Here is a 26,905-nt window from a genome sequence, read left to right on the forward strand (position 1 = left end):
AATTTTAAAAAGCAGTAGATTACACAGTATGCAAAGAGAAAATAATTAAAGTTTTCTTCATACCTGACCAAAACAACCTGCGTAATGAATTAGGCTTGGAAAATCCTTAGAACAACTCAGTTCAGCAATGGCTTCTGTTTCACTCACCATCCAGCGTACACACTCCAACTGACCATTCTAGATTAAAAAGAAAAAAAAATGAAGGTAATTCAAGTTTAAAAGTTATCTCACAGGTGGCATTTTTACCAAGAAAAAAAATCACATGAATTTTAGCTTTTATTTCTGGCTTAACTCATTTACAATAAATGTATACCATACTTGTGATCAGTAATTTCTACTCTAAATCAACTGCATAGTTTTTACTTAAATATTTTCTCATAATTTCATTAGTTATTTAAAAATCAATTTATTAAAGTATAATTTGCTAACTATAAAATGTACTCTTTTAAAAGTACAATTTGAATTTTTGACAAGTATATTCTCTGGTAACTACAACTCCAATAAAGACATAGAACATCTCCACCCCTGCCCCCTCATTTCTAGCTCTCCTTTGTTCTCATACTGCTCACCTTTGACCACATGACCACTCTGATTCTTATCACAGCAGAAGAGAATATGCACTCTTTAACATCAAGTTGCTTTCTACCTGGGCTTCCCTTGTAGCTCAGTCAGTAAAGAATCTGCCTGCAGTGCAGGAGACCTGGGTTCGATCCCTGGGTTGGGAAGATCTCCTGGAGAAGGAAATGGCAACCCACTCCAGTATCCTTGCCTGGAAAATCTCATGGACAGAGAAGCCTGGTAGGCTGCATAATGCTTCTATCTACATAAGCTACTGCTTGGAAATAGCTTATTTCTTTTTATTGCTGAGAAGTATTCCACTGTATGAATATACTACAATTTGTTTATCCATTAACTCTTAGAACTGGCTTTTTCTCTTGAAAAGTTAGAATGTGAGGAGTCCAAAATAAAGAAAAGGGAAATAATCCCAATGCTACATTCACTGAAGGAGCCTTCTCTTCCCTGATGCTCACAGTCCTTTTCTCCTGTGCTCAAACCCACACTGTGCAAACCAGGAAGACTGCTGTGATACACACAACCTAGCGATTAAGACCCAGACTTTGGACTGGATTTAAATCCTTAATCCACCACTTAGTTACAAGACCTTGAATAAGCTTCTTCATCTCTCTGATACTCAATTTTCTCATCTATGAAATAGCAGGGGTTAGTAGCAGCTACCTTACGGAGTTACTGTAAAGATTAAATGAGGTGAAGCATGTCAGTTTCCTAAGCACACAATACCTGTTATCTTATACTATATTAAAATCCTATCTTAGATCCTCATAATAACTCCAGAAGACAAATGAGACATTCAGCTGCTTTCCTGGTTTACACAGTGTGGGATCTTAGCCCAAGAGAAAAGAACTAGGGTGAGTGTGAAGTCAGGGAGGCCTATACTGAAAATAAGACAGGGGAAGTAATCTGCTCATTCTTCACTTACTCTGGAATTTCAAGTAGTTAACTTGTAGCTAATCTCATGTAGAACAGTCATCTAGCATGATTAGTACCTGTTGAATAGTTTCCTGGTGCCCCGCTCAGCTCTATCTCCTCCCATTTCTTTTCTCCTTGCTGCCTAGGGAGGCTGATCTCTATGGGTTGATTCCCTTGGCCCCCGGATTTTGACTGGGTTTGGCTGATGGAAAGCAGTAGGAGGAAACCAGGAAAAGAGAGTGTGTTTAAGGTTCCCTTTGTTCCCAACTCCCCCTTAATGGAGATGCCACTGGTCTGCTGAGTCCTACCAACCAGTCAAAGGTCAAAAGTCAGCAGTTCTACTCAATCCTCTCTATCTCAAGTCCTTCCCCTGCTCTTTTAGGCTCTGGGGTGGTAAATACGCTCTGGTTGTTACTGACCCCAATATATTGTACTGTCCTTCACATGCTCCCTACACCTACACCCCATCCATTCACCCTCCTTTTGCTTATAAATCATTCATTATGGCCTCTCCTTAAATTACACAATTTGAGCATGCAGTGTTTCTTATGAGAACTTAAAAAACAAAATAAAACAACCCAAGGATACAATGTGCTTCATTCCCTCTGAATGAAGAAAGGAAAAGAAACCATGCTGAGCATCTATAAGCAAGAGAGTCTACATCAATGTGTTTTAACACAGAATGCAGAAATATGAGACAGTAGTCCTGATTTTAGTAATAGCAGTTAGAGTCTTTTCTCTGTCTTTGGTTAGTCTAACTAAAGGTTTGCTAATTTTTAAGCAGCTTTTTATGAGACAAATTTGGTTTTGCTGGTTTTTTCTATTGCTTTTCTATTGTCTATTTCATTTATTTTTGCTTGAAAAGTTTTAGATTTCCTTCTTCCTGCTTGCTTTGAATTTAGTATTTTTCTAGTTTTGTGAGGTAGATTAGGCTATTAATTTGAGATCTTCCTCCTTCTCCTTCTTTTTTAAACACAGGCATTTACCAAAACATATATTTCCCTTTAAGTAAGCTTTAGGTGCATATTTAAATGTAGGTATGTTGCATTTTCATTGATCTCCAAACAGCTTACAATTTTCCTTATAATTTCTCTTTTGATATAATGATTATTTTGGACTGTATTAATTCTATATACTTGTGAATATCTTAAATCTCCTTCTGTTATTAAAGCTGATTGCATTTCATTATAGTTAAAGACAAACATTTTGCATGATTTTAATTACTTTAAATTTATTGAGATCTGTTTTATGACCCAACATATGGTCTATAAGAGAGAATATTTCATGTGCACTTGAAAAAAATGCATGTTTCTGCTGCTATTGGGTAGAATGTTCTGTTTGATGTGTTAGGCTTAGTTCATCGAAGAAGAAACATTTAAACAAATAAAAAGTTGCCAGAGAGGCAAAAGGAAATACTATATCATTACCATGAGTTTGAAAGCCATATCACTTGTCATTAATAGAACTACCAACAAAACAAAAATCTTATTAAGTTCTAGCTGGAAATTTTTACTTGCTAACATCTCTGAGCTTTGGGTCACTCATTGTATGTTAAAAAGGACAATCAGTAGGTTATGTATTTTCTCACCAGACCAGCATTTTGTCTTTGGACTTATTCAGAAATTAAAAGAGAATTAAGGTTATTTCATTACAAATCTGTTTAGATTCTAAATTTTTGTGCTGGCTCCATGTTAGAAAACAGATTGTTTTCACCTTTTTGAAACTTTCTTTACAATCATTTTGTTTAACTGTTCCCAAAGGGCACTTAATAATACCTTGAACTCCCACAGTATCTAGTGTTGGGTCCCCGAGAAAGCACTCAATAAATTTTGCATGGAGCTGGCAAGAATTTATGATGTTCCATTTAAGGAGTTTAAGTGTGGGGAGAGATGTTCTTAAGCTTTGGTATGACTTCAGAGCCCCTTTTCTAATGTAATCTTCTTATTTGATATCCTGTCTCTGACTCTGCTTCCTGTCAGCCAAGTCCTATCATCTGAGCAACTTCTGCCCATTTGTACCAAGTCTGTTTGTCTTTAATGACAGCAGGGCTCTCCAAAATGTGCTTAACGAGGTGAAACGCCACCAGTTAGTTACCAGTGTTCAAAACAAGGTCTTAAAATGGAAGAATGATGACTTTTTGGGACTCCCTCAATTTCATCAATGTCCATCACAAAACACTAATGGACTGAGGCAGGACATGTAACAGGACAGGATCGCCAGAAGGCAAGTCACGTGTTATAAAATATTTGTATTTACCGCTTTTGTAAATTCTAGATTAAATGAAGGAATAAAAGAACACTTCCATTTCTCAGATCATTTTCCAGAAATAAAGTATGAAAAGCCTGAGACTGAGAAACTATAAGAGCTTTTGAGTCCTATGGGTTTGATTGCATGTTCTTCATTAAAGCAGAAAAAAAATTACTAAGTTTGCATGCTGATTGTATCAGAGAGAAGCTATATTGACTGGAGGAGTTTAAGAATAAACAAACACTTAATATGAATAACATAAAGGAGTTTGCCCAGGGTTGGCTTAATGACCATTAAATTTCTTAGGTACCTTTCTACTTTGAAGATTCTTACGCTATCAAAACAAGCATTTGGGCACACAAATTAACAAATTTTATATGATTATGTGTGTGTGTTAGTCTCTCAGTCGTGTCTGACTCTTTGCAACTCTATGGACTATAGCCCACCAGGCTCCTCTGTCCATAGGATTTTTCCAGGCAAGAATACTGGAGTGGGTTGCCATTCCTTTCTCCAGGGGATCTTCCTGACCCAGAGATTGAATTCGGGTCTGCCACACTGCAGGCACTCTTTACTGTCTGAGCCACTAGAGAAGACTTAACTACAATTATGTAGTTAAGATATATTCAAAACCCACCACTAGTGAGTAAAACTAATGAGCACTGTATTTTATAAATACTAAAATGACAAGGTAGATGTCAGCAATCACTGGCACTGAAAGAATATTTTAGTCATGACTGACATTCCCACTGATTACCAAACCCAATTCTTGCCTTCCCACAGCATTCTGACATGGGACTAGATCCTGAATTCACCATCCTGCACTGGTAACTTACCTGCCTTATCCACCAGGCTATCAATTCCTTAAGAAAAGAGACTATGTCTCATTCACATTTGTTTTGCTAGCACCTTAAAACAATGTCTGGTGGACTCAAAAACACTGTTTAACTTTACTATACTGAATTTTCACTCACACTTGTTTTTTTATTTTTTCTTGATGGCAGTTCAGCTCTTATTTGACATAGCATCACTGACAACTAAGGAAAAATGATATCTATCCACTGGGGTCATGGATTTCTTATATGATCAAGAAACCTAATCACTGAGTAACATTAAACACAATAGAAAGCAACTTTTTAACAATGTAAAACTTTGCTGAATGATAAATAAATTGAAGATACAAAAATTTAGATTTGCATAAGAGGTATACAGGGGAAGGAAATTGCTTTTCAAATATAACATGTTCCTTAGTGAATTCACAAACAGACTTTAAACTAGCAAGTTCCCCTAGTATATTTCAATATAATTCTATTTGTAAAAATTATGATTATTCAGCTTTTAGAAGCCATAACTATTAAGCAAAGCAAAGTACAAATGCAGAAGCACAAGATGTATTATATTTCCCTAAACTTCACTTCTGGCTTCTTAATAAATGTGATTGAATTCCACATTTATTTGCCCAAGATCTTAAAAGTAATTTTAGTTTAATAGCTAACCTTCTAGTGATGTGTTACATTTTACAGAGGCACTCACTACAGTGCTATAAAAGACAACATTTTCCTGTATCAGTGTTTCTGGGTTTTAACTCTATCCCAGTCGGCATTAATTTGCCTAGTTTTTGACAGATAACATACTGTGCTCTGTGAGAGCCAAACTCAAACTCGGCATCGATATTCTAAAGAACTCCTGATATTGCAGACACTTCAACTTCAGATGTAATCCATCAGAGGTCCACTTTATTCTCTGAAATCCTCCTGAGTACTAGGCTAGCATGCCTTACCATACACCTTTTCCCCATTCATCTTGCTCATTTATACTCACATTAGGGAAAAAAATGAAACAGCCTCACAAAGATCCAGGGGTGGTTAAGAATCCAAACTGCAGTCACCATGAATAACAAAAGTTCTTAAAATGGCAACAGATCATTTTCCTTTCTCTTTATTAGCTTTCCTTTCTCTTTTGATGCTTACCCTAAATTGGAATATAGTCTCAAAATCTCAAAGCAGTTAGCAACTGAGACGGTTAACCTTTTAAATGCAATAGGTTCACTTGCTGTTTGCTTGGAACATCACTCTTCTCTCTTTCCACTCTAACAGTTTACTAGAAATCTGACAAGACAGGAACATGTGGAGGGCCCAGCCCCAACCACCAGTACCTTGATGGCCAGGCCTGCGGGAGTCAACTTCTCCACATTTCTCTCATTGAGGCAGTCTTCTCCCATCAAAGAAGTGAGGTGCTGCAGGCACTCTGCGTGTCCCTGCGATGCGGCAACGTGTAAGAGATTGTTTCCACTTTCATCATGAATTTTGTCTAGATTGTCGGCAGCTAGGTGTGGCTGTACACATAGTAAGATGAGGAAAACTTAAGTCAATAAAACAGAATGAGAAGCTGTGGGGATTTTGCTCTGGGCCTTGGGAAGAAGAGATGAACTTCCAGAAGCCCTGGTGACAGTCACGGGGTTGTAATAAGTCAGAATTCCTTGCTATGAAAGCACAGGAATGCTCAAGTGACTTACGTTCATGGGAGACAGGCAACAGAGATGAGTCAACGAGTCTGTAGAGGCTCCAAGCCAGCTTTCTAACAACTCATGGCAACCAGCAGGTTTCTTGTCTGTCTCCTCCATTCCTGCTATGTTCTGAGGGCCAGACTCTGCTTTATTCCCTGTGGTAGGTTTGCTGAATGAATGAACTACCTGTCTTAACCATCTGCTTTGACTTGAGCTTTGGAGAGCTGGCTCTGACAGCAAGCCTCATGATGGGTACTGTAGTCTGTGCTCCCCCGGGTACCTCCAAACACTTTCACCCCTAAACAAACTCCTGGGCATCTGGAAGCTATACTTGGACTCTGGTTTCTTCACCTTGAGTGAAGTTCAGTGCCCTGAGTGTGACTCATTGATAAAGACTGTTGGGTAAATTGAGAGGTGTTATCATTTGGGAAACATAAAAACATGGGAAAGATAAAAGAAAGGGATGAACCAGAGAGGAAGAGCCAGGAGAAATGGAAAAGACATTTTCAAGAGACCAAAAAAAAAAAAAAATTACTTTACTTAGTAAAATTGTTCAATGATATCATCCTATTATAACACTAAAATTTGTGGTATTAGACCAAGTGCATTACATTTATCTATGCATAGCTTTACCATGAGTAGAATCACATGGCCAAGATGTGATGATTTTCCTTGAATGAGACTTTAATTAACACCACAGTGTCAGCTCAGGTTTACTACTGTTTGATCCATGTCTGGAAGCCAGGAAAGAACAATGTAGGCAGATGGAATGTGATTTCAGTTTAATTTTCTCTGAGCCTAAGCAGAACAGACTTTTCTTACATCATGTTACTCTGTGTCTAGAGTCTCTGGAAAAGCTTCTTCATGCTCCCTAGACATGCAGACCTGGAACTAAATAAAAACTCCATGTGGGTCAGAGGGCAATCAAGCTCTAGGGTAAGTCTCTATCTGCAAAAGCTTTCAAACATCCTGGTCCAAGTCTTCTGAATAATGATCAGGATAAAACAGAAGACCCTCTGTTCATATATCTGGCAATTCCCCATCAGCAAGGAACTGACATCCCCACAAATAACTCAGTGAGAGCATTGGGAACCATTTGAAAAGCAAAAGGAAAGACATTAACATTCATATTTTTTAAAGTGCTGGGCTTTTTTGGGTTTTGCTTTTACTTTAGAGTACATGTCCTTATTACAGTTGAATTCATGCACAGTTCAAGTGAAATAATACTCCCTCTATAGCCATTTGTTTTTCCTCATATTAAACACCTTTTAATTTTAAAATTCCAAAGTCACATCGCCCAACTAAAGCCATGAGCAGAGATTAAACAAAAATTGGAACAAAAGCATCATCATTCTGTTACTGGTGAATGGAGTTGATAGAACTGGAGTTCTAGATGGTTAGCGTGTATTTTGAATTAGTTCATACTCACCAGGAGAGATATTTGCCCTTCTTTAACAATGTTCAAGATGCTTTTTACTTTTTTCAGGTACTCGTTCCTTTCTTCAGGTCCCTGGGAGCTGGTCCAGTTCATGCCACCAATCTGCTCCTCTAGTTTGGGGTCTGTTGCCGAGGACTGCAGATGGAAGGCCCTGAGCTGGCAATCTGGTGCCATTGCCTTGTCAACTTTCCGACTGTGAGGATCACTGAAGGTCTTGTGTAGAAAGTCCTTACCCTGGTTTTCAGGCTCATAAGCAGAGCCACTTTTAACGAGAGGAGGAGAACTCTCTGATTCTTCAGGGGAGAGCTTCTGTTGGTCCTGGACAACAGAGGATGCTTTTCTCAAGTGAGGGCTTTTCACAGGAGAAAGGACACAAAATGGTGTCATGTTAGACGGGGAGCTCTCAGCACTTCCGGTAGGGCAAGCTTTGCCGGAAAGGCCATTAATGCTTGTGCATAAACCCAAAATTCTTTTTTCCGAAGTCGCCTTGGTGAAAGAGGCCAGCTGCTGACTGGATTTGATGTAAGGCACGTCAAGAATCTCATCCATGTCGAGGTCATAATGTTCCAGCTCCCCCAGCAGGGTGCTGGGTTCCGTGCTCTTCCTCTGGGGGCTGCCCTCGACAGCTCTGGGGCCAAGCTCCTCGGGTTGGGGGCCTGGGTCAGGATCATTCCCTTTCTGGTACTCTGCCTTTTGGTTCTTTTGGTCATCACTTTCATTGTTCTCCAGAGTCTCTGGCTGGTGTTTCAATGGGGACACTCTTTTCACTGGGCGGAACTTACTATACACATCGGCGATTCCTGTGGGCTTCTGCGTGTTTGTAATAAGAGTTGAGACACCACAATTCCAGCCAGAGCTAGACACTGTTTTAAAATAAATTAAGAGAGGGGACTATTAAATTGAAACACTGAAAATAGCATGGCCATGTAGGCAGACACGATCCTCTCAAGTTGTGCTCAAAGGAAGTCTGGGTATTAAGGAACAATTTAAGAGAGAATGTAGACCATAAAACAGTTTGTACTTACCCTTGAAAAACAGTGAATGCTAAAAGAAAGTTACCACGTATTGGCTTAGAATTAATTCATGTAGTAATAATAGTAGAAGCAAATAGCAAAAGAAAACAAACCCAGACAGACACTCTGTTTTATTCCCTGAGTGGTTGCACCTCCCTGACAGTATGTTGATGCTTGTCACCACTCTGAAAAACAGAATTGGAGGATAGGATCCTTTGCATTTAATAAACTTCCAAACTAATTCAGGGAGAGAAGGTATGTACCTGCATTTGTGCACACACACATAGGTATACCCTTAGAGCTCATGAAGTCTTGGAGAAAGAAGGGGTAAATGATTTAATACTGGGCAAACTTAAACTGAGAACTACTGAGTGATTCCCTAGGTGATCTGTTAGATGGATCAGGGAAAGAACAGGAAGGCATGGAATGGTCAGGACTGGCTGGACCGTGGGAGATAAGGCACAGTGGAGTTCATCCCACCCTAGACTGATTAGTATCCAAGTCAACCATAGCTCATGGGCATTTGACAGTGCTTTGTGGCATATGACCAGCAACATAACACACTGCCACGCCACAAGGGAACATGCTCTTTTAGAGTCACTGCTGCCCTCCGTCGTTTGGAAAGCTGGAAATAACAGGAGGAAGTTGCAAAGGGAGGGTGAAGCAGGCAGGCTAGTATTTTTTTTTCCCCCTTCTCATTTCTGTGCAAAGTTTAGATAAAGATTGTATAGTCTGTGTTTGAGTGTCTGGTTGGGATGACGTGTCAAGTGAAACAGCAACACATGAGAGGTGAAAGACAAGCACCACCTCCTTCCACAGGGAGCCTCATATGACCAGCTGCCCCTGCCTCCCCTCAGAGGCTGACCGAGCAATGGCCTCCTCCCTCGGCCTCGATGATACAGCTTCCTGTCTGGGACAGTCCTCTGACTAGACAGATGACCCTGCACCCTGGTAACTTGCAGGCCACTGATTTATGGACTCTTACTCCTTTCCCACTTAGTTTATACCATCCTCCACCAAAGGGGTGAGGTTTCAGGATACGCCTTCCCACTCGGCATCTCCCATCTCTGTCTCCTCTAGAACGGCAGCGGGTGGGAAGGGTTTAAACCAAAGTACCTGTGTGTGTCTGTTCTTTGCCGGTGAGCACAACCCAAAAATGGGCTTCCCACGTGGTGCGGTGGTAAAGAATTCCACCTGCCAACAGAGGAGATGCAAGAGACGGGGGTTCGATTCCTGGGTTGAGAAGATCCCCTGGGGGGAGAAATGGCAACCCAGTCCAGTATTCTTGCCTGGAGAATCCCATGGACAGAGGAGCCTGGTAGGCTACAGTCCATGGGGTCTCAAAGAGTTGGACACGATGGAGTGACTGAGTACACACACACACACACACACACACACACACACAGCACAACCAAAAACTAAAGGAACCTGAGAGGAACGTATATTCGGGACTGTAACTTCTGCAATAGCCCCTGCTATCACTGATTCTTGGGGTGAAAGTAGCATACAGATGATTTAAAGTTCCCCAAATTTAGACCTGGCCATTCTTCTTCCTACTACAGTGTGTTCTCAAAGGATTCCAGTAAGTTCCAGAGTCAAAACAAAATGAGAGTGAGCGTTCTAAGCCTGAATGCTAGATACCTATTGGTGGGTGAGTTTTCCCCCTAAGTGGACCACAACTTTGCTTGTGTCTCAGAGGGTCTGCACAAAGCAGTCCTTCTCTGAGGACTTTCAGGAACCTACGAGAACACTGTCAGCTGTGGAGTGAGGCCAGGATTCTGTCTAATAAGAACGTGAAGTCACTCAGTCGTGTCCGACTCTTTGCGACCCCATGGACTGTAGCCTACCAGGCTCCTCTGTCCATGGGATTTTCCAGGCAATAGTACTGGAGTGGATTGCCATTTCCTTCTCCAAGGGATCTTCCCAACCCAGGGATCGAACCCAGGTCTCCCGCATCATAGACAGACGAAACGGGTGTTAATTGAGAATATTCCAGAAGGGAAGGGAGGTATCTAGATGCTCTTAAGCTGCTGCTCCTCTGCCTTTAGCTAACTCTGGTTCTTACATGTATACAGTTCTTGACACAGAGCAGACAATTAACAAATGCTAGTATCTGAGTTTGAATCTCACTCTGTACAACACAGTAAATTTCTTTAAAAATGCCCAAAGTGCATCCTTCTGAGGGATTCACAGCTTAATTTCACAGGGAACGAAAGTCCTTTTAATAAACTCAGAGGAGCGATAATCACCGAGAGCTGGATTTTCTAGTTATTTATGAAATGTAAATATGCAAAGGCAAAGACTAATTCCAACTGGTCCATTATAAATTTCAAAGTCTTTCTATCCTTTATATGTCCTTTTGCCCTATAAAATGTAAAGCTAAAAAAATTAATGCCTGCCAGAAATTCTTGCCAAGCCTTTAACTCTTCCTTTCAAGAACACATGGTTACTTACTTTTTTAAAAGAGCAGAGAAACAGTGGACACAGAGTTTATAATATGTAAATATGCCTTTAATTTTATCCATCAATTATCTGAAAAGCTTATAGTAGAATATATATATATTCCTTAACATTTCTGAGATATACACTTATTATTAGGGACAGCATTTGCTCATATATTGCCAACTACCTTCATGTTTTTGGAACTTCTTGATAATGTGAATCTCAGGATGTAATAAAAAAATTTTCAAGCCACATAACTTAGTGGGCCAGTACAACGAGAGCATTGTACCAATGTATTTATGTATCATATAAGGTCGTGGGTTCAAAGGGCTACTCTTTTATGTTGGCTTTATTTACATGTGAAATTTTTTCCAAGTGATACAGGGAAATGGATACCATATGTTTCCCAGCTGTTTTCTTCTGACAGGGGCCATTAAGAATGCTCTATGGAAATGAATTCTGTCTGAATCTTAAGAAAACACTTCTTTCCACAGAAGAGCCTAGAAACTGAAGACTGGGCATCAACATTAGGCTTGTTGTCCTCCTTATTCAAACCTATGGTTTTTTTTTTTAGGTTGAGTGTGAAATCTGTGCTTTTTAGTCTCTGTCTTGACTTCCTGGGAAAAAAAGCCCAGTTAGAAAAAAATGGATTAGATGACAAGTTTTCATGAGAATGCTCTCATTTATTACCATATACTTGTCTGAGAAGTAAAATTTTGTTTATATACAAAAGATAAAACTCAATTAGTTTCTTTCTCCTAAGCTGGGAAAATGGGCATTTTAAGCATAACATCATTGCCCTTAATGACTGACAAGATTTTCACTTCCAATTCGACAAGTCTACCAAAAATTCCACTTATACTGTTGTTCTATGCCAACACCATAATAAATTTCTTACAATGCATGGAAACAAAGATCAGACTAACTATGGTTACTAGGAAGACTTTTAGGCTAAATTTGTTTCCTGGAAATCATGAATAAACAATTCACATGTTAAACTTTAAATCTCTGAAAATCTGATCTATTATCTTATGAGATCTTTACAAGCTCTGTAAGAACACAGTCTGTATCTAATTTCTCTCTATCCGTCAGAGCACCCAGGAAATTCCTTTATACGAGTAGGTTCTCAGTGACTTTTTGGTACAGTGGATTTATTTTCAACATCTTATGAAAGGAAACATATAAAATACACCTTAAACCAGTCCTGATTATGGCACACATTTTCTAAATGGTCAGTAGGTGAATGGAAGTGCATTTGAGGCTGACTTATAGGCCATAATTCCCTCTCCTAATCTAATTGGCACTTGGAATGTCTCCGATCTCCAGCAGGGTGTTTCCAACTGCCTGCTGACCATCTACAGGTCACCATGTCTTCAACAAGCATCTAACGTGAGCCCACGTCATGCAGGTATGTTTAACAGGTAGAATGTTCTGATCCAGGGGTTGTATCGCCTTCCACACTGGCCTGCTTTCTCCTTTCCACTTCCTTATCCAACACACACCCTCTCTCTCCCTATTCCATCTTCTCTAAATGTATTCTGGAATCATATGACCATGTATGCTGGCTCCCAAGCAAACTACCTCCAAGGCATCACTGATCTATTTCTTTTTTTAAATTAACTTCTGTTGGAGTATAGTTGGCTTACAATGCTGTGTTAGTTTCTGCTGTACAGCAAAATGAATCAGTTGTGCATATACGATATCCACTCTTTTTTAGAGTCTTTTCCCATATAGGTCATTGCAGAGTAGTAAGTAGAGGTCCCTGTGCTATACAGTAGGTTCTTAGTAGCTATCTATTTCACATAAACATGTGTATATGTCAAATCCCAACTTCCCAATCTATCCTTCCCTCCCTTTCCCTCTTGGTAACCACAGTTTGTTTTCTACATCTGTGACTCTATTTCTGTTTTGTAAATAAGTTCATTTGTACCATTTTTATTTTAGATTTCATGATCCAGCAATCCCACTCTTGTGTATATATCTGAAGAAAACCATAATTCAAAAAGATACACGTACCCCAATGTTCACTGCCGAACTATTTACAATAGCCAGGACATGAAAGCAACCTAAATGTCCACTGATGGATGAATGGATAAAGAAGATGTGGTACATACATGCAATGGAATATTACATGACCATAAAAAATAATGAAATAACTCCATCTGCAGTGACATGGATGGGCCTAGAGCCTGTCATACTGAGTAGAGTAAGTAAAAGACAAATATCATATGATATCGCTTATATGAGGACCCTTCTCTTTTATGATCCCTGCCCCTCAGCCCTTAGGCAGCAAGTCTTACTGATCCTCAATCCTTCTCTAATTCGGTCCCTTGCTTCATCTTACCACACTGACTAGACCACACTGAGACCTTCCCATAGTCTGTGCAGGGTTCTGTCTACTTCTTAGGTTTTCCTTTTTGATCTCCTATTCAGATAAGTCTGATTTTGTCACTTCTTAATTTAGAAACTTTGAGGTGGCCTTGTACTGCCTAAAACAATATTCCCCCACTATGGGGGAGGCATATCCCAGTGCACAGAAACCATGCTAAATATCCCTGATTTAAAGAATAAGCAAGCTTCTCACTTTTCAACTCTTTCTTCTTCTTAATTTAAGAACTCTGTTAGGTGCTACAATGACTTTAACTCCTCCCCCAAACTTACAAACTCCTTTCAGAATAATGAGACTGTGGGCCTTCACCTCAGAGACTTTCATTAGCAAAGAGTTCACAGAAACACTTTATTTCTATCCCATTTTAACGATGTCCTTGAATTTACTATGACACCGATTTTCCACTTACAACACTGACCTAAAGTTTCTCTTAAAAACAAATATGCTAAAAATAAGTGGTCTTAGAAAAACAGGTTTAAAATAATAATACAAGTGGTTTACAGGTAAAACAAAAATGGCAGAGAAAACTTTACATGTACCCATGTTGCAGAAATGATACTTGAACAACTAAGTTTTGACGAACCTTCTACTTTCAGGATAGTAGCTAAATTCTTGAGCATTCTTTATTTTCTAAGTTATCTTCTCATCTCAGCACCATTATTCCCACATCACTCACTTTCCTCTGCCTTTCCATCGCTAAACTCACCCTTTCTGGATGCCCCATATCCTTCTTTCATTCTCCCTCCTTGTGGAGAGTACCCCTGTCCCATGAGGCCTTTGCTGCCTTCTCTGCCTGTTCTTGCCTGGAGAATCCCAGGGACGGGGGAGCCTGGTGGGCTGCCATCTATGGGGTCGCACGGAGTCGGACACGACTGAAGCGACTTAGCAGCAGCAGCAGCAGCAGCTGCCTGAGATGGAAGCTCATCTGCCAAGATTCCCCTCATGTGTTACCTCCTTGGTTCACTTCCTCTGACTTTCCCAGATAACTGTTGTCCCTTGCTTCTCAGTGCCCTGAGATAGACTTGCCCATACTGAGAGTCAGGCATTTATAAAGCTCTGTTTCAACAATTCACTTGAGCATCTGTCTCACCTTCTCTACTGAGAGTCTCTTAAAGACTGCTTATGAACCAATCTGTTTATAACAGCCCTCTCTCAAGCACAGCATGTCACAGATACAGGGACCAAGGACTAAACCTTTTAAAAAACGAATAAATGAATGAAGGGAGGAGAGAGGGCATTGCACAGGGGAAACAAAGGTACAAAAGAACATGCTAGACCAAAGATGCAAAGTATACTACACACATATGAGTCTTGTCACAGTGAGTCACTCCTGCCCACATTTTAGACACATTGAATGTGTTGAATATTTCAAAGACAGTCTTGGTAAAGCTACTGAAGATGTGCTATGTATTATTTTCAAGTATTTCCTAAGTTCTAAGCCAAAATTGCTTCATCTGTAAAATAAAGGGGTTAGACACATGATGGCTAAGACCTGACCCACCTCTAAATTTCTATGACTGTATGGAAAGTCTACAAATAACAGGGCTCTTTATTCTGAGTGACTCACTATGAAACACTATAATTCTTCTGGATCCATGTCTTTCAACAGATCCTCACAAATTTATAATTATGAGGCTAAGCTGATTGCTGACACAGAACAACTCTTTGGCTCTTGGGACTGATAAATTAGTATTTTCTTAGGAAGATAATGTACAGTTTGCAATTGCAACGGTGGATCCAATTTTTGAGACTGAACGTCAGTGCTGGCTCCCAAAATGTCTATTTTACTTCTAAATATGGAGTTATGTGTCCATACTAGAAAATTAGCTTTAGACATCAAGAAGAAAAAGGGGATATCTTTATGCTAAAATACTGTTTTCTTGCTATTTATTGTTAAAAGGTAAAGGAATACTATTTTCCTTGAGAAACAAAACAATCAGCTTTAGCTGTAATTGCCTTAACATGTACACAACAATGTCCTTCACATCTACAGCTACTGGAAACCCAGGCATCTTCAAGGACATGACTTCAAAGTTCTCCAAGAGGCCATTTCCCTCCACTTCTATACCTAAGAGAGGGATATCAATGAAAGATCAGGAGGATCAATGCTAGAGTCAAGTTTCCTGAATCCAATGTAAATGAAATCCATCGTGGGCCCACTTATCAAAAACACTTCAAGTTCCAAAGAGTGGTGACAGGTGACTTACATCATCTCATGACAAATGAAGAAGGATACATAGCCTGACTGAAGATTACTTGCTGAGTACTCTCTGTACCATCCATGGGGACTAGACTGGAACCTGAACTAAGAAAGGGTTAACTTTGAATCTGGAGCATTGTGTCAGGCCACGATGTTGGGAAGAGCTGGTGGAAGTGAGGAACACATGTTTCTGGAACGTCCCCATGGAGTTGTCTTCTCATCCCTTTCACTGGTGCCACAGACCCTTTATTGAGCATGCTGTGAGGCTGAGGGGAAAGTATAGAGGATTTTCTTATAAAAATACCAACTGAAAATTTATTCACATTGAGAGTTAAAATATTAATGGAAAAGATTCATTGATTTGGTTCTCAACTTCCTGAATTTAAGTGGCTGCTGATACCAAGCAGCTGTATAAAGTGTCAGATTCCAGTTTTGTAATTCCCAGCCCTGCCCTGAACTGTCAAGACCTGCTCACATCACTTTGTGCCCCATCTGCACACATCTATTTGTTGGGTGAAAACTCATAGGAATACTCAAAATCCCTTACTACCTGGATAGAAAAGATACTTCTTCACCAAAGATGTATGTTCTATCATGAAATGTGACATAATATTTTTACTACTTAAAATGTTTGGACCTTTTAAAAGTATGGTTCCTATAAAAGAGCAGTGGGTGATTCTCAAGAAAGTACATGGTTTTAGTTATTCTGTTACCTAAAATGGCTTCCCAGGTGGTTCAGTGATAAAGAACCTCCTGCCAGTGCAGCAGACTCAGGTTTGATCCCCAGGTCTGGAAGATCCCTGGGTCTGGAAAATTCCCTGGAGAAGGGAATGGCAACTCGCTCCAGTATTCTTGCCTGGGAAATCCCACGGACAGAGGAGCCTGGTGGGCTCCATGAGGTCTCAAAGAGTCTGATAGGAAAGCATGTTGACCTTCACTCTGACATCAGCAAAACCTTTTGAGTGGATTAACTCTTGTATCCACTCTAAGCCCATTACCAGGTTTCCTTTTTTTCCCCTCTCTCAGTGCTAAGTTGTAGAGAGAGATACACATCCACGCAGGGTACAAAGGCTCAGCAAGCAGAGAAGTGTGGAGACAGGGGAGAGCTTGCTCAGCATGGTTTCTGGAAAGTGCAGAACCACGCTTACCAGTTTTAACTGAAGGTGGCGATGTTTTACAGTGCTGATCTGTCAAGGCCAGGAAACATCAAGAGACTGCTCCTTGCTAAGAGAACAAGAGGCAGAGGGGGTGGGCAGGGCAGGGGATGGGGGTTGAAAAAGATCCCCATCCTCTACCCTCTACTCGACAGCTCCAACAGATGGCTGGCTCCCAGAATGCCATCAGTAAAGTTTTCTCTGTATGAAATCACGTATCCACATTAGGAATACAGCTTTAGATACAAGAAGAGAAAAGGGTGTACACATCTTTAGGATGCAAGAGTGTTCTCCCACTTTTTAAAAACTAAACGTTAAATGAACTCTATTTTCCAGAAAAAAGTGTTCAGTGTATGAACTCTGGTCCCATTTTGAGGGGGAAGCACTTAAAGGTCTGGAAGGGTGGAGAAATGAGAGGAAGAAGTAGCTTGGCCTGCAGCCCCCGTTTTCACTAGGGTCTGTCCACCTGAGCTGGTGGGGCCCCGGCAAAGCTCTCCATTACAAGGCTGTGGAGAGAACAGGGCAGGTACAGGGAATGCAGCAAAGGGCAGACAGAGGCTCGTCCGGGAGAAAGCCGAGCAGAGCCGTGTTCCTCTCTGTCCACTGCGGCTCAGCACACACTTCTCAGGCACTGTTATAAACTATCAGAAAATAAAAAACCTCTCCAGTTTCTTAATTAGAACTTTCCTAAAATGTCCTCCATCTTTAAATTGCTAACACAGTATGTTGGTGTAAAACCTCCTATGTTTCTGACTACAAGGCAAGTGTATGATTTCACTAGATGTTTTCATAGCAACTGCAGAGGGTGAGTGGTGCCTCTGTTCTTCTCACTTGAATATAAATGTGAACTAAGAGAATTTTAAGCGTTATATGGAAAGTTACACACTATGCTGACTGCTCAACCAGGACTGAGATTCCTGGACTTCAACTTTCTTTCCGTAATACCACAGAACTGCCTTATCAAAATGAAAAGCATCCCCTAAACATGTGATCCACATTTTTTTTTTTCTATTTGGGTCACATGTGGGCAATGGAATCCTAGACACCAGTAATAAAACCTGGTTGTACTCATTTCAGATTCACTTTAGTCTAAATCCCTAACTGTATACTCTATCTATAGATTTTGGTAACCACTGACTATGAAGTAACATTAGTAAAATGGCTTTTAATAACAAGTTTTCTTAGAAACAGTTGAGTAGAAGAATTTCCCTACTTTGTTTATCTTTAATGGCATCAGCCTAAATTTAGAGTCATCTTATCACCGAGAATTAGTTCTGAATTCAGCTGCCAATTCCTTCAACTGGTTAAAGGTGGCAATTTCTTTGCAGTGTAAGCAAGAGATACAAGAATAGGATAACACTTATTCAGAAGTGCTAAAGTAACTGGTAGAATGTTAAAAGGCTCTTACAGGGTCCATTCATTCTACAAACATCTGTTGAATGTTCTCTGTGCACATGGTTCTAGGGGTTTAGAGGGGAACGAAACAGACATAATCATTGTCCGTAGAGGGCAAGCCAACAGGCAGGCAAGTACACAGATGAATGAGAAATTACAAAATGCAAAGTGCTCTGATGGAACAGAGAACAGATGAGAAGCCTCATCATGGCAATGATAGGTCCTAAGCCAAGATCTGAGGATGAGAACACAATTACTTGAGGGTAAGATGAGAATTACAATTCTCATCTTTCTCCTGCGGGGAAAATATAGGATAAGAGATGATTTTGTGGAGATCTGGGTAGAAGGAAGCCCATCCTCAAATGTTTGATGCCAGACAGAATCTGGCAGGTTTCATAGTTCTCATACCTAGAGCAGAGTGAGCCAGGGTGAAGGAGAGCAAAGATGAAGCTAGGCAAGGTTGTCAGGGGCCGATTCATTTGAGGGTTTTATTGACCACAAAAAGGAGTTTGGTTTATATTTTAAGTGAAATGGGGTATTCTTAGGGGCGTTCCACAGAGAATAAAAGGGTCTGTTTTACATTTTTTATAATTTTATTTATTATTTATTTATATATTGGCTATTTAATAAATATTTATATATTTATCAAATTTAAATAATTTTATTTATTTATTTATTTATAAATATATATATTTATATATTGTCTTCACTGCTTTGCTAGAACAGGTGCTATTCTTTGTCGTCACGGTCCTCAGACTTCTCATTGTGGTGGCTTCCCTTGTGGAGTAAGGGCTCCAGGCACACAGGCTTCAGGAGCTGTAGCACACAGGCTTCGGAGAAGGCAATGGCACCCTACTCCAGCACTCTTGCCTGGAAAACCCCATGGACGGAGGAGCCTGGTGGGCTGCCGTCTATGGGGTCACACAGAGTCGGACACAACTGAAGCGACTTAGCAGCAGCAGCAGCAGCGGCATACAGGCTTGGTAGTTGGAGTTCACTGGTTTAGTTGCTCTGTGGCATTTGGGATCTTCTTGGACCAGATTTGAATCCTTGTCCCCTGCATTGGCCGGCAGATTCTTATCCACTATCTACCAGGGAAGTCCAACTTTATATTTAAAAATACATCTTTGTGCCTACTTGGTGGAAACATGGGGTGGTAGAATTGATGGTGAAGAAAGAAGTGAGACTAGTTCATGGTTGTTAACTCAGATGAAATGTAAGGGTGGCTTAAGTCAGGGCTTCTCAAACTTGAGGGCTTCCCTTGTGGCTCAGCTGGTAAAGAATCCATCCGCAATGCGGGAGACCTGGGTTCAATCACTGGGTTGGGAAGATCCCCTGGTGGGAATGGCTACCCACTCCAGTATTCTGGCTTGAGAATTCTATGCATTGTATAATCAGTCCATGGGGTCTGGTCACAAAGAGTCAGACATGACTGAGTGACTTTCACTTTCACCTTCTCAAACTTGCATCTGCACAAAGGATTGGCCTGGAGAGCTTGGTAGGACGCAGATTCTGATGTGGGAGTCTGGAGCAGGGCCGAGTCTGCATTTCTAACAGGCTTACGGGTGGTGCTGACCGTGCTTGGTTCTGGCTCCAGATCGCACCGTGAGACGCGAGGGCCTGAGCAATCAGTGCCGTGGAAGGGTCTGGATTTTTGTAGATGATTCTTTACGGCCTCTGAGAATCCTTCAACTATGAGATTCTAGTATCCTGTTTCTATTACATGACTTTCAAATTTTTTTCTTAGGGGAAGAGTCAGGGCAAAGGAGCTAAGTGGACAAAGCGCGTCCGTTCATTTTAAATAGGAAGAAAGAGCCCACTGGGAGACTAAAGAAAAAGGATAAGCTCTCAGCCAGAAGTGGGGTGCTCTCTGAGATGCTGAGAAACTCCAAAATCAGTAATGATGCTCCCCTCCCCAGTCATACCATTGCTGTGATTGTGAAGGCGGGGCAGGGAAAATCCCTCCTCCCTTATGACGGAGTGACTTCTGAGGAGGAAGTCACCTGGGGGCTGCACAAGGTCAAAAGCACTCAGGTTCTGTACCAGTTTTCCCATGACCCTGGGCTTCATTTTTTCCCCTACCTCCCTCCATGATGCTTATCTCCCTGAGTTCTCACCCTTCCTTACTGGGATTCCCTTGAACTCATTTCTACCAAGAGGAGATTTCTCCACCAGTTTTGAGTTCAGTAAAACCAAAATGGGGGGATGAGACTGGGTCTCTGCCCTGAAGTTTTCTCCCTCTCTGACAATGCCTCATTCCTGACTTTCTTAACTGCACAACCTTCTAGACAATCAGGGAGGTGCAGGACTTATATCCATGGCTAAGCAAAGGGAAGAAATATTCAAGTAAAGAAGGGGAAAAGATGCAATGTATTTAATCTCTGCCACTGCCAACCCTTTACATTATTTTTGACAAGAGTTTTATTTTTAACTTCTCTATCACCCCCTGGTTCCTATCTTTCCCTGTACTGACTTCATATTCTTTCTTTCAGAAACATAAGCTAAATATGGGGTTATGTGTTAATCCGTAAGTGTTAATGGATTAAAAGCAGACAGAGGGGGCAGCTCTGTTTTCCTAAGATCTGTGGTTCATTCAAAGTGATGGCCATACACATTTTGTAACAGCAGAAAAAAGCAGTGGATAAAATGGCCCTTACATCATGGTGACAACCATACAAAAAATACGCCTCATGAAAAAATGCTAGAAAGAAATATAGTGATTTTGTTTTGGTGCCATGGTTAATTGTAGCTTTTACCTACCATTTAAAAAATGAATTATGTCACCGTTATAATTATAATTTTGTTAAAAAAAAATAAAAATGACTAACATGCTCACCTATATGCTTTACTGTATGTAAATTTTTACTGTGGTTAAACAAGACATTTGTCATAAATGTCAGATTCTTTGCCATATCAGGTTGAAGTGTTCATTTTCTTGCCTGAGATCTTAACAAATCTGTTTCGCAATTCTTTGAGTTCATTTTATATTAGATCATGTGAAATGGATTAGTTAGCAGGCTTTCAATTTAAACTTCTATACCAACTTTCGTTTTCATGCTTTTAGGGAAACCTTAATAATATATAAACAGGAGGTTTATATATTTAGCATCATTAGCTATACCACAGCAGCACTGAAAGGATAAATTTCATGTCAATATATTATTTTTGGTGCTAGCCAAATCCTTGAAAAGTCTTAGAAAACCATGGATTTTCAAATGTTCAGGGTTTTTTTTTTTTCCACAAAATTTGCATGCACAGAGGCTAAAAATATAGCAAATTCATAAGGTTTCTAAATAAACATCCAAAATGACTTTTACCAGATACTAACTGGTTCCAAATAGGAAAAGGAATACGTCAAGGCTGTATATTGTCACCCTGCTTATTTAACTTCTATGCAGAGTACATCATGAGAAACACTGGGCTGGAAGAAGCACAAGCTGGAATCAAGATTGCCAGGAGAAATATCAATAACCTCAGATATGCAGATGACACCACCCTTATGGCAGAAAGTGAAGAGGAACTAAAGTGCCTCTTGATGAAGGTGAAAGAAGAGAGTGAAAAAGCTGGCTTAAAGCTCAACATTCAAAAATCGAAGATCATGGCATCCAGTCATTACTTCATGGCAAATAGATGGGGAAACATTGGAACCAGTGATAGACTGTTGGGCTCCAAATCACTGTGGATGGTGACTGCAGCCATGAAATTAAAAGACGCTTACTCCTTGGAAGGAAAGTTATGACCAACCTAGATAGCATATTCAAAAGCAGAGACATTACTTTGCCAACAAAGGTCCATCTAGTCAAGGCTATGGTTTTTCCAGTGGTCATGTATGGATGTGAGAGTTGGACTGTGAAGAAGGCTGAGCGCCGAAGAACTGATGCTTTTGAACTGTGGTGTTGGAGAAGACTCTTGAGAGTCCCTTGGACTGCAAGGAAATCCAACCAGTCCATTCTGAAGGAGATCAGCCCTGGGATTTCTTTGGAAGGAATGATGCTGAAGCTGAAACTCCAGTACTTTGGCCACCTCATGCGAAGAGTTGAGTCATTGGAAAAGACTCTGATGCTGGGAGGGATTAGGGGCAGGAGGAGAAGGGGACAACAGAGGATGAGATGGCTGGATGGCATCACTGCCTCGATGGATGTGAGTCTGAGTGAACTCTGGGAGTTGGTGATGGATAGGGAGGCCTGGCGTGCTGTGATTCATGGGGTTGCAAAGAGTGGGACACAACTGAGCGACTGAACTGAACTGAACTGAACTTTAAAAAGTATGATTTTTCTTTACTCAAATGGTCATACCAGTGATCTTCTCTACTATTTAGGTACTGAAATCCTTTCAGTGTCTCTTCTCAAACACACCCCAAGGCCATTTATTACTGTTACATAACCAAGTTTCCCAACCTTAGCACAACTAAGTTCTCCGATGCAAAACTGCATTAATATTTATCTGCCTTCTTTCATAAGAAAATTATATGAGCTGAGCAGATACATACTTGTAAGAATCACGAGACACTTAAACCATGAATTGAAACAAATGTGTATTTGAGTGTCCAATTAATTAAAAGAAACTCCAAGTCAATGAAATTGAATACATTTGATTTGAATACCATATGTCGATTTAACGCATTTAATCCTCATATGGAGGAAATGGAGAACAGAGTTAACACTCCCTGCCTTATTCTGTCGTCTTTCTCTACACGAGGAACAGGGATTAAGCAGAGAAAACATGCAAATGTTTTACAAATAACTCTCTCTTACAGGTGCAAAATTTTCAGACATAACATCCTTGGTGCTAATCCTTGCCTCACACCACTAGCCACGCACGGTTCCTGAGATCGCGACTATTCTTCAGCTGTTAAACTTCATAGGGGCTCTGCAGTCAGTAGACTTGCCTTCAAATGCGGAACTCTGGGAAAAGTATTTGTTCTCTGTGAGTCTCAGTTGCGTAGTCAATAAAATGGGCATTTATTTTCCTTATCAATAAAAAGACCATTAGTATAGTCTTTCCTGTGAGAATTATTTTGAAAGTAAAAGTGTAAAGTGTTTGTTGACCAGTTATGTGCAAATCTTTGCAACCCTATGGGCTGTAGTCTATCAGGCTCCTCTGTCCATGGAATTCTCCATGTAAGAATACTGGAGTGGGTTGCCATTCCTTTCTCCAGGGGGATCTTTCTGACCCCGGGATCAAACCTGGGTCTCCTCATCTCAGGCAGATTCTTCACTGTCTGAGCCACCAGGGAATTATTCTGAGGACAAATAAGCTGTGTTCAGAAGACCTTGCCTAATACCTGGTACACTGAGCACCTCAGACATACTGGGAGAGCTCAGTAATACCTGGACAACTCCAAAAACACCAAAGTTTGTTCTCAGGCGCCTAAGTCCTAGTTGTTCTTCTTCCTCCTGCCTTCCTCTGGTATCTGCAATTTCTTCACATTTCTTTTCAAAACCTTTTTTGCTGACAAAAATTCTGTTTAGTCATACAGTGGCTCAGACTGTAAAGAATCTGCCTACAACGTGGGAGACCTGGGTTCGATCTCTGCGTTGGGAAGATCCCCAGGAGGAGCACAGTTGACAGTATTACCCTGTCAGGGAAAATACAGATTTTAATAGGAATCCATGCCTTTGGCTATGGGAAGGGCACTCAGAGCAGACTCGTGGTGTTGGTGAGCAAATGGAAGGCACAGGGGGCCTGCCCCAGACCTCTGGCAGCACTCGGCCATTCACATTTTCAGAGTCCATGTGGAGCTGGCACAGGGCCCAGGGATGCAAAGCGGGTAACCCTGGGCTGTATGTCTCATGGAGAAGCTTCCAAGGGCCACCAACAGGGTTCATCTGAACTCCTGCTCTTCTCGGAACACTTGGAAAAACAGGCAGAAAGGACAGGCCCTGCTTGTGCCTCTGCAGCCCACTAGGGGTGGCAGGAAAGGTGTGTGCTAAGTTCTGAGGCTGATCAGTGGGGCTGACAGGTTCTGATCAGATCACACATGGGGAGGCCTCGGGTGCAGTTCTGGGTGCACCACTTTTAAGAGGGATGCTGATAAATGAAACGTCCACAAGAAAGCAAGAAGCCTGAGCAGGACACACTCAAAACTGGGGAGGGAAATTTTAGTTTGGAGAAGACAAAACCAAGGGTGAATGCCATCTCCAGACACTTAGTGGCAGCACCCTTGCCCAGGAGGAACGGTCCTTCTCTACGGTTCCAAAGGGAAAATCAGGTATCAGGATGGACATCTGAGGGCCACTGATTCTGGCTGAACAAAAATTAACCACTGATTTTGGCTGAACAAAAACTAATCTCTGTGAATAGGTGGCTTTGTGAGACTGTGAGCTCCCCGTCACTAACATGATGGAGTATAGGCTTGGATGATCCCATCAGCATAGTAACCATCACTTTCTAAGATCTGATGGGTTTGGGACTACAGTAGTATTACTTTTAGCCTTTTAAAAACTCACTTATAAATAATCAAAACATTTTTCATTTAAATTTAAAGAAAAGTTGAAAGAATAAAAAAAGTACAAAGAACACATGTATACTCTTTACCCACATCCATCGACTGTCAACATTGTACCCAACTGCTTTTATTATCTGCTCTTTCTCACTTTCTCTCCTTTTTAAACGACATGATTTTTAGGGATCCTTCTTCGAGAGTTATGACTCTAGGCTTCCTTCCAGGTAATAGGAATTCAGAAAAATTGGGATTCTGTTGGCAGTGCTCTTAAGAGGTCTTAGCATAAAACCTGAACTCCACGTTCCTTGACTCACAGGGCCCTGTAGAGTTTGACCCTCCCTGAATGGCTCCCTGGCCTCATCCTCATTTTGATCACCCCACCCCCCACCCCTCCACAGCCATACTGGTTTTCTTTTTCTTCTGCATCCACTAAGCTGATTTCTGACTCAGAGGCGCTGCACTTGCTAGTTCCTCTGCCTTGAATGCTCTCCACTGGCTTTCCCATGGCTGGGCCCTAGGAACACTCCCTGATCCCCAAACTCTTCTCTCTTCCCTACTATAAGTTAATTTGTCACAAGCCTCACATCACCTCATCACTATTGGGAATGATCTGGTTTATGTATTCATTTGCTTGCCTTTGTCTGTCACCCCCCAGGATGTAAGTACTTTGAGAACAGGGCCTGTCTATACCTTGTTTATTACCCTGTCTTCAGTGCACAGGACAGAAAACACACAAGTTACTTGAGGAATGAATAAATAAAAGAATGAGTAGCTCCAAGAATAGCTATCTCATCAAAGACTTGTTAATACCAGGATGGACATTACTATTTGATGGCTTACACAGAAAGTGCCTAACGGACTTAAAGGTAAAGAGACACGTCTCTGTTGGGTGGGGTATGTTCACAGTCACTAGAAGTTTAGGGGAAAGTTCCCCCATCCAGAAGACGTGGACTTTTCTCAGGAGCCAATGTGTCTTCTGCTGCCATGGGTTCAAAAAGATTATCATAACAACGGATATCTGCAAGGGCTCCTGGAGCCAACTCCTCCTAGGTTGTTGAAACAAGAAAGACCTGGGGCTGGGATGGGGGGCCAGTGCGGGGAGCTGGGGACTATTTCTACATCTGAATGCCCATGGAACTCATTGAGACTGGCTCAGTTCTTTCAGAAAGGGAAGGTGAAAACTTTACTATATTGAGATTTCTTTCAAAGGAGTTCACAGATAATTCTACAGTGGTGCTTTGGAGAGATTGATTTTTCGTGTGTTTCTTTTTCTAAGATCGCTCTTGCTCTATTAGGAAGTGTTTTACCAGCCTCCAAATGGTCCATCAAATTGGAGGTGTACATGTGATCCCATTAAAGAGGCCTGAGTTTTTCCCTCAAACATTCGTTTCTTGTCAGGTCTAATCATTGGTGATTACCTTGAGCATTGGATGTTTGCTCTGGGTGAGTCTGAAGGCATCTGAACTTGAAATTGGCCTCCTTCTCAACCACAGAAGAAATCTGTAACAGCACCTATTGTGGAAGTGGCTACAAGTCACATGACCTGGAGAAAAATGGAATAAACCACCCCTAGGAAAATTATTTTTAAAAGTTTCGGTTAATTCACTTAACTTGGTAAGCAAGAAAAACTATTTAACAAAGAACAAATTTTCCACTTCACTGGTGAGGGAAAATGCTAGCTTTTAAAGTTTTAAAATATCCTGAAATTAAATTACTATCCCTAAGTCTAGCTATCTGATAGTATAAGGAATGTATAAGAGAACAGACTCCAGAGACAGACTTCCTGGAGTTTGAATCCCAACTCCGTAATGTAATTGCTGTGTGACTCTGGGTAAGATAATTAACTTCTCTGCTCCGTGCCTCAGTTCGCCCATCCATATAATACAAACATCCTAATGGTACTTAGTTCACAAGGATTTTAGGATTGAGTTAACACAAGTAAAGGGCTTACAGCTGTACCTGGCACATTAAGCACTACTGAAGTGTTTGCTATTAAGTCTTCTTTCTTACTCTACATCTTCAACTTAAAAAAAAAAAAAAGAAAATCTTGTATCTCCAAAGTACCTTCAGATACATCACCTAATTTTGATACTAACAGTAGCCTAGCAACACTGGCAGAAAATTTTCTTTTTTAAATTATAGATAATGAGTCACAGGCTCAAGGTGGGATAGAGGGTAAAGGACTGCATGC

General features: G+C 40.8%; 1 protein-coding gene across 8 annotated transcripts in view; it reads right to left on the reverse strand.

Annotated features, from left to right (window-relative positions):
- The window catches only part of SNCAIP (synuclein alpha interacting protein), a 261,734-nt gene that overhangs the window by 36,789 nt on the left and 198,040 nt on the right, over window positions 1–26,905 (reverse strand). For 7 of the 8 annotated variants that reach the window (XM_061422961.1, XM_061422963.1, XM_061422964.1 and 4 more), the window contains 3 exons: window positions 7,668–8,539; window positions 5,888–6,067; window positions 64–177 (listed from right to left, as the gene is read on the reverse strand). In XM_061422961.1, coding sequence (XP_061278945.1) covers window positions 64–177; window positions 5,888–6,067; window positions 7,668–8,539 — 1,166 coding nt within the window. Of the gene's footprint in view, window positions 1–63; window positions 178–5,887; window positions 6,068–7,667; window positions 8,540–26,132; window positions 26,258–26,905 lie in introns of all 8 variants that reach the window. The other variant, XM_061422965.1, reaches the window with a different exon arrangement.

Source organism: Bos javanicus, chromosome 7 (genome assembly GCF_032452875.1).
Source record: "Bos javanicus breed banteng chromosome 7, ARS-OSU_banteng_1.0, whole genome shotgun sequence".
In the NCBI taxonomy this organism is placed as follows: Eukaryota; Metazoa; Chordata; class Mammalia; order Artiodactyla; family Bovidae; genus Bos; species Bos javanicus.